Source organism: Entelurus aequoreus, linkage group LG04 (assembly GCF_033978785.1).
Source record: "Entelurus aequoreus isolate RoL-2023_Sb linkage group LG04, RoL_Eaeq_v1.1, whole genome shotgun sequence".
Classification (NCBI taxonomy): domain Eukaryota; kingdom Metazoa; phylum Chordata; class Actinopteri; order Syngnathiformes; family Syngnathidae; genus Entelurus; species Entelurus aequoreus.
In genome coordinates, this window is record NC_084734.1 from 27,153,212 (window position 1) to 27,168,235 (window position 15,024).

General features: G+C 38.0%; 1 protein-coding gene across 1 annotated transcript in view; it reads left to right on the forward strand.

Annotated features, from left to right (window-relative positions):
- Positions 1-15,024, forward strand: part of LOC133648412 (solute carrier family 35 member F1-like) — a 56,166-nt gene that overhangs the window by 30,993 nt on the left and 10,149 nt on the right. The window contains exons 4-5 of the mRNA XM_062044474.1: positions 4,545-4,704; positions 12,866-13,022. Coding sequence (XP_061900458.1) covers positions 4,545-4,704; positions 12,866-13,022 — 317 coding nt within the window. The remainder of the gene's footprint in view (positions 1-4,544; positions 4,705-12,865; positions 13,023-15,024) is intronic.

Genomic DNA, 15,024 nt, shown 5'->3' on the forward strand with positions numbered 1-15,024 from the left:
TAGAGACGAATATTCATACATACATACAGTACATAACGTGGGGAGAACATGCAAATCCCGCACAGAGATGTTCTCACAGAGATTTCAACACACAACTTGTGATTGTCACACTGAATCTGCCCTCTGCTGCCATGACCCCGGGTGCAGAAACAGTGACATAATTGAGAACAAAATAAAGGTTTCATGGCTTGCTCACTACGAGCGAATGCATCAGCAAACGGAGGAAAAATCTGAAATCTTCTCAGGAAATAAAGAACTGCAATAGTGCAATTAAAAAAACAAAATGGCAACGTAAAAAAAAAAAGCCAGACCAAAAAGGCTAGCTGGGGCTGAGCAGTGAGGCTGGCAGATATGGGTTGCCAAATGTAAAAATTCAATCACACTTCTCTAGCAACTCACTTTTCTCACATGTAGCTCATTTTCTTCTCATTTGGGGTAAGAATTAAATGGTGAAAATAAATGTAAATGGAAATGTTAAAGGGCAACTGCACTTTTTTTTTTTTTTGTATTTTGCCTATTATCCACCATCCTTATGTGAGATAAGCACACATATACTGGTACCTTTCTTACTCTCGTAAATAAACGTAAATCAAAGTCAGCTAACAATGAAGTCAATGGAGCCGCTCTCTTCTGCCTAAGGCACTCTAAAATACACACCTCCATCAAGTATTTATAAACATGCTGTAAGTATATAATTAATGTGGCAACAGGCACATTCATAATATCATGTCATATATACGTATTTTACGCATAAGGTGGCGCACTATTTTCACAGACGTATCACAACGTTCACTATTTCCTTCAACAACAACTACTACTAATCATGACAGACTTCATGAGAGACAACAAACATAATAAAATAATCACTTACTGTACAATGTCTGCTCTAACTAGAATGCAGGCTGATGAGATGTTCATATCTTGCCGTTTAGATGAAGACTGGATCATCATCCGCATTAAGGGTTAAAAATTCAAGCAGGTGCTGCAAATAAGTTTATTTTCTTGTATTTTTCGCCATCTAATAACAGTGATATTGATACTTGGTTAATAGTCAGGTCATGAGATGTAAATGTGGTATTGTTGGCGGGTTACGTATGCATTTAAGAGTGATTTAGAGGCCAAATGGATTACTTCCATTAGCACTATTGCTATCCATCTAGTACGAGCCAATTATCATAAATTGGATCGCAAGAAAATCACATAAGGATTGCGAATGATTAGCGAAAGTCCAAAAAAAGTGCAATTCCCCTTTAAAGGAAATATAAATGTTAAATCAAGATGTTAGATATATATTTGTTGAATCTAAATGTTAAAACTAAACATAAACGTTACTATAAATATTGTCACGATGGGGGGGGGTCGCAGCTTGCTGCGGGGTCGTTCTCCCAGAAATGCAGACGGACTACTACATTACATTACATGGCGTGCAGGTAAAAACATGATTTATTCTTAACAAAATCAAAGGAGTACAAAACAGAAAGCAAGCCGACAGAATAACGTGCCTGATCGCACTCGAAGCTAAACTAAAACTTAGCATAAACTATGGATGAGAAAAACTTACTATCAGTAGCAGGAAAAAACAAAAACTTACTTGTCAAGGCATGGAACGAGCAGAAAGAACAGAGACATTGCATGAAACAAACAATGACGCCAGGCCGACTGGCAAAGGCAGGCTTAAATAATGCCTCTGATTAGTGCTCGGGTAGCAGGTGAGCGGCCGAACACTAATCAGAGACAGGTGAACATATTTAGCAACCATGGCAACCAAAACAAACTCAGGGAGGTGCACACACAGGAACTAAAGAGTCCAAAACTAACAGAACATAACAACACAAAACATGATCTAAACCACAGATCATGACAAATATAAAATAAAAATTTTAAACATAAATGTTAAATTTAAATATAGAATATAAATGTTAAAATATAAAAGTTAAATATAAATGTTAACTATTAATGTTAAATCTAAATGTTAAAAATAAATGTTCAATCTAAAGTTTGAATCTAAATTAAAATATAGAATATAAATGTTAAATATAAATGTAAAATATAAATGTAAAATCTAAATGTTAAATGTAAATGTTATTCATAAATATAAATGTTAAATATATATGTTAAATATAAAAGTAAAATATAAATGTTAACTATAAATGTTAAATCTAAATGTTAAAAATAAATGTTAAAAATAAATGTTCAATCTAAAGTTTAAATCTAAATGTCTCACAAACTGTAAAGGTAAACATGACAGATGATTAATGATAGATTAATGCCAATAACAATGCATGTTAAAATGTTTAGCTGCAAACGTGTGAGTGTGCATGGTGTGTTGCATAAAAGACATGCAAAAGTTGAAAACAAGGGCATTAAACAGCTGTGAGTACCTCACTTTTGCCTCAGCCATAATGAATGGAGTTGATGATGGTAACGGTCCTAATGTGTCTTTCTTAGTTCTAGTCGGTGAATACATAGTTGAATGTGTCTTCCATCATTTCGCTGCACTGTTACTTCCTGATTGTGTCACATATGAACATTAATGTGCTGGAAACAACACACTCGCTTTCTGTAGACTACAGTACACCGGTAAAGTTAAAAAGAGATTGGCACAGATATAGCGTCAATAATTGTTATATTTAACATCTAAATATATTTTTAACATTAGGATTCAGATTTAACAATTATATTTTTAAAACATTTACATTTGAATTTTACATTTATATTTAGAGTCAACATTTATATTTAATATGTAGATGTAACATTTAGATTTAAATTAAACATTACAATATATTTAACATTTAGATTTTAGATTAAAAACGTATATTTAACATTTGGATTTAGATTAAAAATGTATATTTAACATTTAGATTTAGATTTAACATTTAGATATAGAGTTAACATTTCTATTCAACATTTAACATTTATATGTAACATTTATATTTAATTTTAATATTTAGATTTGGATTTAACATTTAGACATAATTTAACATGTATATTTGTATTTAACATTTAGATTGAGTATTTAGATTTAGATTTAAAATTTAAATTTGAATTAAACATTACAATATATTTAACATTTTGATTTTAGATTAAAAATGTATATTTAACATTTATAGTTAGATTTAACAATTAGATCTAGTGTTAACATTTCTATTTGACATTTAACATTATATTTAACATTTATATTTACTTTTAATATTTAGATTTGGATTTAACATTTAGATACAAGTTAACATGTATATTTGTATTTAACATTTAGATTTAGTATTTAGATGTAACATTTAGATTTGAATTAAACATTAAAATATATTTAACATTTAGATTTTAGATTAAAAATGTATATTTAACATTTAGATTTAGATTTAACATTTAGATTTAACATTTAAATATAAGAGTTAACATTTTTATTCAACATTTAACATTTTTATTTAACATTTATATTTAGTTTTAATATTTAGATTTGGATTTAACATTTACATATAAGTTAACATGTATATTTGTATTTAACATTTAAGATTTTGTATTTTGACTTAGATTCAACATTTAGATTTAACATTTAACATTATATATAGATTCAACATTTAGATTTAGAGAGAAGAAAAGCAGAGCCAAATATTCAGCTAGAAAAGTGTGATTGAATTTTTACATTCGGCAACACATAGGCAGAAAGCCGAGAAAACTACAACAACAGATCATGGTGATAGACGAAGAGGGAGGACAACGCTCTCAGTTTTTCTGGTCTTGTCATCCTCGTCCGGACAGAAGGGTGACACGGCAGTGCGGCTGGATCAAAAGAGACGTCGGAGACGCTTTACTGAACCAAAAGTTGCTTTATCACAAGCGAGCGTCATTATACAGGACTGCAGTTCCTGGAGGAGGTCAGGTCAAGAAAATGAGGCACTCCTAACTTGGAGAAGCCAAACCATCAGTTTTATATTCCTCCTTCTTGTCTGTGTGTGTGTGTGCTAAGTCAGCACATCCTGACCATAAAAGGAGAAGTTTGTGTGTAAGTTTCTGGAAAACAATTGCTTTAAGTCATAACTTAAATGTTGCAGTTGAGCTAGAATGGGAGTCTCTTCTCAAGGATAGGGCTATCACTTTTGCATTCCAAAGTCCCAATTAGAGCCTCTTTCCTACGAGAAGTGATCCAATCCACCTGCGAATGTCAAACTAAGGGGCCTTATCTTATTATGTGCTCAAACTGAAATACCACTATTTAATTAAACTTGGTGGTTTGCTTTCTCCAAGATGAGTATGAACATTCACCATATGCAAAACATAACATGAGTTAATTAATTAGCTTCAGTAAAAAATAGTATGAAAGAGAAAGTAAAATAATCTGCCCTCTTCCTGCAGTACCACAGCCTCTGGGTAAAAGAATACTACTACAGTAATTGGAAAGTGGTTGCAGGTGTGGCTCATTGCTCCGCCCATCACCACCAAATTCAAAATAAAAGGGAACGTGTGAAATATGATGTCACTATCATTCAAAGTGCTCATGTTGCGTCTTTTTTCTTTTAACCAATTTGTCTGTTTTTTTCTCCTCTCAGCTGTTAGACTGCTTTGTCATCCCCGTGGTCTTGCTGCTTTCCTGGTTTTTTCTGCTGGTGAGGTACAAGGCGGTCCACATTTTGGGCACGTTACTGTGTCTGCTGGGCATTGGCTGCATGGTGGGGGCTGACGTCCTTCTAGGCCGCCAGCAGGGCCTCGGTAAGAACCTTTGACTTGCAAAGACCTCATTTCATGCACACGACGAGGCCTGACATAGCCGTGATACTTTTTAAAAACAGCACAACGCAGACTTCTCCATAGTCAGACAACCCTAAAGGTGCTCATCTGAATTGCTTGATGAAAAAATTGCACACGCGCACTTACACTTTTGAGTGCGTAAATGTGTCTCACTTGCGTACTCAAGCGTTTGCGTGCATAACTGTGTAACACTTGTGTACTACCTTACACTTAGTCTTTTGAGTCTATAAGTTACACTTGTGTACTTATACTTGTGTACTACAAAACTCAAAATCAGTGAAGTTGGCACGTTGTGTAAATCGTAAATAAAAACAGAATACAATGATTTGCAAATCCTTTTCAACTTATATTCAACTGAATAGACTGCAAAGACAAGATATTTTTAATTTTCGAACTGAGAACCTTAAATTTATTTTGCAAATAATCATTAACTTAGAATTTAATGGCAGCAACACATTGCAAAAAAGTTGGCACAGGGGCATTTTTACCACTGTGTTACATGGCCTTTCCTTTTAACAACACTCAGTAAACGTTTGGGAACTGAGGAGACCAATTTTTGAAGGTTTTCAGGTGGAATTCTTTCCCATTCTTGTTTGATGTACAGCTTAAGTTGTTCAACAGCTTGGGGTCTCCGTTGTGGTATTTTACGCTTCATAATGCGCCACACATTTTCAATGGGAGACAGGTCTAGACTAGTACCCGCACTCTTTTGCTACGAAGCCACGCTGTTGTAACACGTGGCTTGGCATTGTCTTGCTGAAATAAGCAGGGGCGTCCATGATAACAATGCTTGGATGGAAACATATGTTGCTCCAAAACCTGTATGTACCTTTCAGCATTAATGGTGCCTCCACAGATGTGTAAGTTACCCATGTCTTGGGCACTAATACACCCCCATATCATCACAAATGTTGGCTTTTGAACTTTGCGCCTTTAACAGTCCGGATGGTTCTTTTCCTCTTTATTCCGGAGGACACGACGTCCACAGTTTCCAAAAAACAATTTGAAATGTGGACTCGTCAGACCACAGAACACTTTTCCACTTTGCATCAGTCCATCCTAGATGAGCTCGGGCCCAGCGAAGCCGGCGGCGTTTCTGGGTGTTGTTGATAAATGGCTTTGGCTTTGCATAGTAAAGTTTTAACTTGCACTTACAGATGTAGCGACGCACTGTAGTTACTAACATTGGTTTTCTGAAGTGTTCCTGAGCACATGTGGTGATATCCTTTACACACTGATGTCGGTTTTTGATGCAGTACCGCTTGAGGGCTTATGTGAAGTGATGTCTTCAGATTCTCTGAACCTTTTGATAATATTACGGACCGTAGATGGTGAAATCCCTAAATTCCTTGCAATAGCTTGTTGAGAAATGTTGTTCTTAAACTGTTTGACAATTTGCTCATGCATTTCTTTCACAAAGTGGTGACCCTCGCCTCATCCTTGTTTGTGAATGACTGAGCTTGGAAGCTGCTTTTATACCCAATCATGGCACACACCTGTTCCCAATCAACCTGTTCACCTGTGGGATGTTCCAAATAAGTGTTTGATGAGCATTCCTCAACTTTCTCAGTCTTTTTTGCCACTTTGTGCCAGCTTTTTTGAAACATGTTGCAGGCATCAAATTCCAAATGAGTTAATATTTGCAAAAAATAACAAAGTTTTCCCGTTTGAACATTAAATATCTTGTCTTGCAGTCTATTCAATTGAATATAAGTTGAAAAGGATTTGCAAATCATTGTATTCTGTTTTTATTTACAATTTACACAACGTGCCAACTTCACTGGTTTTGGGTTTTGTACATTACACTTAGGGCCTGATTTACTAAAGGTTTGCGTGTACAAAAAAACACGTGCAAACATGATAGCACACGCAAAGCTGTTCTACTAATTGTGTGCAAAGTGGATTGCGTCTGTTATGTGAGCATAACAAGGCGTGCAATCCATTTTGCGTCTCTGTCTTTAGTAATATGCAAAATAAATATATGCTGATAATCAAAACGCCCACAATACGGGGAGGAGAAAATTGATATATGTTATATAGCACGTGCAATTTATCAACAGTAATCACTGTTTTGGGAGCAATATTTTGCATTTTATTTAGCACGTCTCAGAAGGATGCGCTTCAAAAACACACCATGGACGGGGATGCCGCCGTCCTACTTAACGTAACATATTAGGATGGTCAGAAATAAAAAACATTAGACCTATCGTCTATTCAGCAACATCATTTTATGATTTTATAGCTTTAAAGGGCTGATTAGGTCGAAATAAATTCATGCGTTTTTGTCCTTTTTAATGTTGATCGTTTTTCACATAGAATATTTATTACTAACATATATCCTATAGGATAAAAACATTCTTAAAGTATGCATTTTTTTGCATCTTGAGCACAGTAGTGCAGCCTCCTTCCCATGCACGTTGAGCGGTAAAAAAAACATTAAAAAAGTGGTTTCAATGTAGATGCACTGCAAGACTGCTTCTAAAATGCCCCCAAAAGTGGTAGATGTCATTTACACACAAGTGTAAAAAGAGGCGATTGTGCTGCAATCACAGACAATAAAGAGAGAATGGTGTCTGCTTGTCAATATATTTGGACTCTCAGAAATAACAAGTATTATACATATTGTCCAAAATGAATTAAAGGCCTACTGAAATTAATTTTTTTTTATTCAAACGGGGATAGCAGATCCATTCTATGTGTCATACTTGATCATTTCGCGATATTGCCATATTTTTGCTGAAAGGATTTAGTAGAGAACATCGACGATAAAGTTTGCAACTTTTGGTCGCTGATAAAAAAGCCTTGCCTGTACCGGAAGTAGCGTGACGTCACAGGCTGAAAGGCTCCTCACATTTCCCCATTGTTTACACCAGCAGCGAGAGCGATTCGGACCGAGAAAGCGACGATTACCCCATTAATTTGAGCGAGGATGAAAGATTCGTGGATGAGTAACGTGAGAGTGAAGGACTAGAGTGCAGTGCAGGACGTATCTTTTTTCGCTCTGACCGTAACTTAGGTACAAGCTGGCTCATTGGATTCCACACTTTCTCCTTTTTCTATTGTGGATTACGGATTTGTATTTCAAACCACCTCGGATACTATATCCTCTTGAAAATGAGAGTCGAGAACGCGAAATGGACATTCACAGTGACTTTTATTTCCACAACAATACATTGGCGAAACACTTTAGCTACGGAGCTAACGTGATAGCATTGGGCTTAAATGCAGATAGAAACAAAAGAAATAAACCCCTGACTGGAAGGATAGACAGAAAATCAACAATACTATTAAACCATGAACTCTGTAAATACACCTTAATGCTTTCCAGCCTGGCGAAGCTTAACAATGCTGTTGCTAACGACGCCGTTGAAGCTAACTTAGCTATGGGACCTCGACAGATCTATGCTAAAAACATTAACTCTGCACCTACGCCAGCTCTCATCTGCTCATCACGACCCGTGCTCACCTGCATTCCAGCGATCGACGGCGCGACGAAGGACTTCACCCGATCACCGATGCAGTCGGCGGCCCGGAGACGGAGGAAGTCAAGGTGAGGACAGCGGTGCGGCGGCGGGCGTTGTAGCTTTCGACGACACCCCGGCCGCCATCAGAGTCGGCAAGAAACATATATTTCCCCAAAGTTACGTACGTGACATGCACATAGCGCCACGCACGTACGGGCAAGCGATCAAATGTTTGGAAGCCAAAGCTGTACTCACAGTAGCGCGTCTGCTATCCATCTCAAAGTCCTCCTGGTTGTGTTGCTGTAGTCCGCCGCTAATACACCGATCCCACCTACAACTTTCTTCTTTGCAGTCTTCATTGTTCATTAAACAAATTGCAAAAGATTCACCAACACAGATGTCCAGAATACTGTGGAATTTTTCGATGAAAACAGAGATGTTTGTATTGGGACACAATGGTGTGCCAATACTTCCGTTCACTGCGTGACGTCACGCGCATACGTCATCATACATAGACGTTTTCAACCGGAAGTTTAGCGGTACATTTTAAATTGCACTTTATAAGTTAACCCGGCCGTATTGGCATGTGTTGCAATGTTAAGATTTCATCATTGATATATAAACTATCAGACTGCGTGGTCGGTAGTAGTGGGTTTCAGTAGGCCTTTAAAGTCATTCGTTGTTGGTGTCTGCTGGCATTTTTTTCAGTATGTTGTATGTTGACAGGCACACGTAGGACAGAGCTGCTGCGCAATCGCCTCCTTTCTCACACATGTGTGTAACTCTGTCAGTTTGCATGTACTTTTCAGACGTGCTAATTAAAGATGCAAAATAGGGTTTGAAGTTGAGTTATATTCTTGATAAATCAAACTTTTCCTCTCCCGGTGTTGAGGGCGTTCTGATGATCAGCATTCATTCTGCATTTTCACGAAGACAGACACTCTAAATGGATTGCACTCCTTATTCTCCTCACTAAAGAGACGCAATCCTTTGTGCACACGTTTAGTAAATCAGATTCCCATGTGCTATCAAGTTTGCACGTGATTTAGTACCCGCAAACCTTTAGTAGTTCAGGCCTTTACAGTACAAACACTTTGTAGGGCACAACATAACACATTCGGCTTTGTGTAAATAGCTACTTCCTTGTTAGACAACATACCATAGATAGCCTATACAATACTTGGAAGTGGAACTGCACTGCAAATTAGACTCAAATGTAATAAGAAAACAGTTTTCATAATCAGCTCATTTTTAAACGTCACATTAAAAAATAAGATTTATTAACACACAAAAGTACTACAAATCGGTACTGTTGAGTACAGGTATCGATTCCTAGGTACCGGTACCGTATTGGTTCAAATGTGAACGATACCCATCCCGAAATGCTGCCTCGAGTGGTTGCAATTAGAGATGTCCGATAATATCGGACTGCCGATATTATCGGCCGATAAATGCTTTAAAATGTAATATCGGAAATTATCTGTATCGGTTTCAAAAAGTAAAATGTATGACTTTTTAAAACGCTGCTGTACGGAGTGGTACACGGACATAGGGAGAAGTACAGAGCGCCAATAAACCTTAAAGGCACTGCCTTTGCGTGCCGGCCCAATCACATAATATCTACGGCTTTTCACACACACACAAGTGAATGCAAGGCATACTTGGTCAACAGCCATACAGGTCACACTGAGGGTGGACGTATAAACAACTTTAACACTGTTACAAATATACGCCACAACATAAACACAACAGAAGAAATACCCAGAACCCCTTGCAGCACTAACTCTTCCAGAACGCTACAATATAACCCCCCCCAACCCCGCCCACCTCAACCTCCTTATGCTCTCTTAGGGAGAGCATGTCCCAAATTCCAAGCTGCTGGTTTGAAGCATGTTAAAAAAAATAATGCACTTTGTGACCTCAATAATAAATATGGCAGTGCCATGTTGGCACTTTTTTCCATAACTTGAGTTGATTTATTTTGGAAAACCTTGTTACATTGTTTAATGTATTTATTTATATCTGCACCTTATTGCTTTTTTATCCTGCACTACCATGAGCCAATACAACGAAATGTCGTTCTTATTTGTACTGTAAAGTTAAAATTTGAATGACAATAAAAGGAAGTCTAAGTCTAATGCATCCAGCGGGGCATCACAACAAAATTAGGCGTAATAATGTGTTGATTCCACGACTGTGTATATCGGTATCGGTTGATATAGGAATGGGTAATTAAGAGTTGGACAATATCGGAATATCGGATATCGTCAAAAAAGCCATTATCGGACATCTCTAGTTGCGATTCCCCATTTTAAAAAGGGAGAGGAAAACATTTTTAAATGGTCATTGTGCTTGTCATTTCAGGTGGTTGTACAATGACCGTAATTCATTTGGGACAGGACTACGTCATTGTCAACATTCAGACACTCAGAAAATTGAGTACACAGTGTATACACAGTCTAGTGTCGGGACCGCGCCCACTCCCTCCCTCCACAGATCCTCATCTCCAGTCTATTAACGACACTCAGCTGTCTACTCATCTCCCCATTGCCTCACAACCAATCAGACTCTGCCATTCCACACTCACCTGTGACTCATTACCAAACATCTTTATATATACCCTCGTCAGCCCAGCTGCTTCAGTCAGTATTGTTTGACTTTGAAAGACTTTAGCCTGACCACATGGTCCTGTCCGTTTGTAGCGTTTGGCTTTAGTCTTTGTTTGTTGCTGAGCTATTTTTGCCTTTGACTACGTTTTTGCCTACTACCTTGAACCTTCCTGCATCCAAGAATGTCATTATAATTAGAGTATACAGATGCATGTGAGACACAGCGATGATATGCGTAGGTGCACTCCAGTCCTGTTGGTGGCAGTAATGTAGATTACAAAGAAAAAAAGACTTCATCTGGCTCACCAGCATACAGTAAACATTTATTTTATGTGCACACATATAAAGGCGTATCTTCCACAAATGTTTAAATCCTACTTTGGTGGTAATGGAGAAAATCTGTTTAGAGCAAAAGTTATATTGTCTGCCTACATTTACTCCTCAAAATGCAACACCCAAAACCAGTGAAGTTGGCATGTTGTGTAAATAAAAACAGAATACAATGAGTTGCAAATCCTTTTCAACCTATATTCAATTGAATAGACTGCAGAGACAAGATACTTAACATTCAAACTGGAAAATTTTATTTTTTTTGTAAATATTTGATGCCTGCAACATGTTTTAAAAAAGCTGGCACAAGTGGCAAAAAAGACTGAGAAAGTTGAGGAATGCTCATCAAACACTTATTTGGAACATCCCACAGGTGAACAGGCTAATTGGGAACAGGTGGGTGCCATGATTGGGTATAAAAGCAGCTTTCATGAAATGCTCAGTCATTCACAAACAAGGATGGGGCGAGGGTCACCACTTTGTCAACAAATGCGTGAGCAAATTGTCCAACAGTTTAAGAACAACATTTCTCAACGAGCTATTGCAAGAAATTCAGGGATTTCACCATCTACGGTCCGTAATATCATCAAAAGGTTCAGAGAATCTGGAGAAATCACTGCAAGGTCGAAAACCAACATTGAATTCCCGTGACTTTCGATCCCTCAGGCAGTACTGCATCAAAAACCGACATCAGTGTGTAAAGGATATCACCACATGGGCTCAGGAACACTTCAGAAACCCATTGTCAGTAACTACAGTTGGTCGCTACATCTGTAAGCGCAAGTTAAAACGTTCCTATGCAAGGCGAAAACCGTTTATCAACACCCAGAAACGCAGTCGGCTTCGCTGGGCCTGAGCTCATCTAAGATGGACTGATACAAAGTGGAAAAGTGTTCTGACGAGTCCACATTTCAAATTGTTTTTGGAATCTGTGGACGTTGTGTCCTTCGGACCAAAGAGGAAAAGAACCATCCGGATTGTTATAGGCGCAAAGTTGAAAAGCCAGCATCTGTGATGGTATGGGGTTGTATTAGTGCCCAAGGCATGGGTAACTTACACATCTGTGAAGGCACCATTAATGCTGAAAGGTACATACAGGTTTTGGAGCAACATATGTTGCAATCCAAGCAAGGTCTTTTTCATGGACGCCCCTGCTTATTTCAGCAAGACAATGCCAAGCCACGTGTTACAACCGCGTGGCTTCATAGTAAAAGAGTGCGTGTACTAGACTGGCCTGCCTGTGTAGCGCCATATGAAGCCTAAAATACCACAACGGAGACCCCGGACTGTTGAACAACTTAAGCTGTACATCAAGCAAGAATGGGAAAGAATTCCACCTGAAAAGCTTCAAAAATTGGTCTCCTCAGTTCCCAAATGTTTACTGAGTGTCGTTAAAAGGAAAGGCCATGTAACACAGTGGTAAAAATGCCAACTTTTTTGCAATGTGTTGCCATGAAATGTAATGTTAATGATTATTTCCCCCAAAAAATTGTTGTTTCTAAGTTCGAACGTTAAGCATCTTGTCTTTGCAGTCTATTCAATTGAATATAAGTTGAAAAGGATTTGCAAATCATTGTATTCTGTTTTTATTTATGAATTACACAACGTGCCAACTTCACTGGTTTTGGGGTTTGTACATTTTCTCGAACAATATCCAATATGTATTACCCAACAACTACACATTAAAATGTGTGCGTCATATTTTCCGTCTCTTTTCAGGTGAGCAAAAGTTGTTTGGTGATCTTTTAGTTTTGGGGGGAGCAACACTTTTCGGGATCTCGAACATCTGTGAGGAGTTCATAGTGAAGAATATGAGTCGCGTGGAGTTCCTGGGAATGATGGGTCTATTTGGATCATTCTTCTGCGGCATCCAGCTGTGAGTAACTGGGAATAATCCTAACTAGGAAGAATAAACCATGTAAAAGCTATACATTTATTTTCTGCCCCTCATCCTGTTCAGGTAAGCAGGTGCCTATGAGAGGTGGCGTGGTACACCCTGGACTTGTTACCAGTCAATCACAGTCACATACTGTATATACCATGCGGATCTTTAGCGCCATCCTAGTGGCTCCCTGGAGCTTTTTTCAAAATGTATGAAAATGTAAAAAGATGGGTGAAAAAATATATTATATAAATATATTTTTTGTTTTAATATGGTTTCTGTCAAACATGACACAAACCTCCGTAATTGTTAGAAATCCTACTGTTTACATTAAACATGCTTCACTGATGAGAGTATTCGGCGAGCGCCGTTTTGTCGTACTAATTTCAATGGTCCTTGAACTCACCGTAGTTTCTTTACATGTGCAACTTTCTCCGATGCTGCCACAGAAAGATGTGTTTTTTGCCACTCCTTCTTTGTCTCATTTTGTCCACCAAACTTTTTATGCTGTGCGTCAATGCACAAAGGTAAGTTTCACTGATGTTATTGACTTGTTGGGAGGGGTAATCGGGCATATTTGGTCAGTGCATGACTGCAAGCTAATCGATGCTAACATGCTATTTAGGCTAGCTGTATGTACACATTGCATCATTATGCATCGTTTCTAGATATATTTGAGCTCATTTAAGTTCCTTTACTTATGTCCTCTGTGTATTTGATTTGTATTTGCATGTCTCATGACACATTATCTGTATGTAATATTGTCTACATGTCTGATAGTTGTTTGTGTGTAGTTTTAGACCACAGCAAATGTTACCCAGCTTGCAAAGATTGTAATAAATCTAGACACACACATCTATGCCTGTGGCCATTCTAAGCCAGTCCTTACCAGGAGTTACCTCACCCTCTGAGAAGCCTGCGTTTTACTAATGATTTCCAATGCTGTAAAAATGTGTAGAATAAATATTACATTTCAACATTTCTACCAACGAAGATTTGCGTCAGCCTGCGCCAGTCATAAGTAATAAGAGTATTTCCATTTCCATTTAAATCAGTGTGTGTCAAGACTTGGTCCTTGACGTGGTTTACTCTCCCGTGGTGCAAACGAATTGGACCATACGTGGCGTGCAGGTGAGGACATGTTTAATCTTTTAACTCAAACAAAAGGTACAAACAAAAGGCGCTCACAGAGGAGGTAACAAACTTGGCTATGACAAAACAAAAGCGCGCACAAAGGCGGAAGTAGAAAACTAGACTATGAAACAAAAGACATGCACGTGGGCACAAAACTATGAACAATAAACAAAACTTACTTGGTATGAGATGAAACAAGAACTAACGTGACAAGGAACTGTGAACATGGCATGAATGTGTGATGTCGCCAGGACGAACAACAGAAACAGAAAAGCCTATATAGTGACATGATAAGTGAAAACAGGTGCGTGACTAACTGTGAACAGGTGCGTGACATGACAATGTGAAAACGTGAGACAGGTGTGTGTGAGTCCAAACGTGGAACAGGTGAAACTAATGAGTAACCATGGAAACAAAACAAAACCAGGAAGTGAAACCAGGAACTAAGGAAGTGTCCAAAAAACAAAACAGCACATGGCCAAACAAAAACATGAACACAGACATGACAGTGTGAGCCGCCTGGTCGAACCCATACCCCTGAATGAGAGTTCGAGAGCTGTCAGCTCATTGTCCAGCGTGACATGTAGAGCGTCAGGGCAGGCCCGGCCCTAACCAATCTGGCGCCCTAGGCAAGATTTTAGGTGGCGCCCCCCCACATCGGCAGTGAAGTGTATATACTCACAAGAAACCAAATAGCTTTGTCTTTGACCTTTTTTTTACTTAAATAAAGCAAATTAACAATCAGAATTGTTAACATGATGAAAAAAACTATGGATAAATAAATGAATACAAAAAATAAAAAAATTAATATATGAAATACAATATTTTTTACATATATAAACACAAAATAAAACGTGTCAAC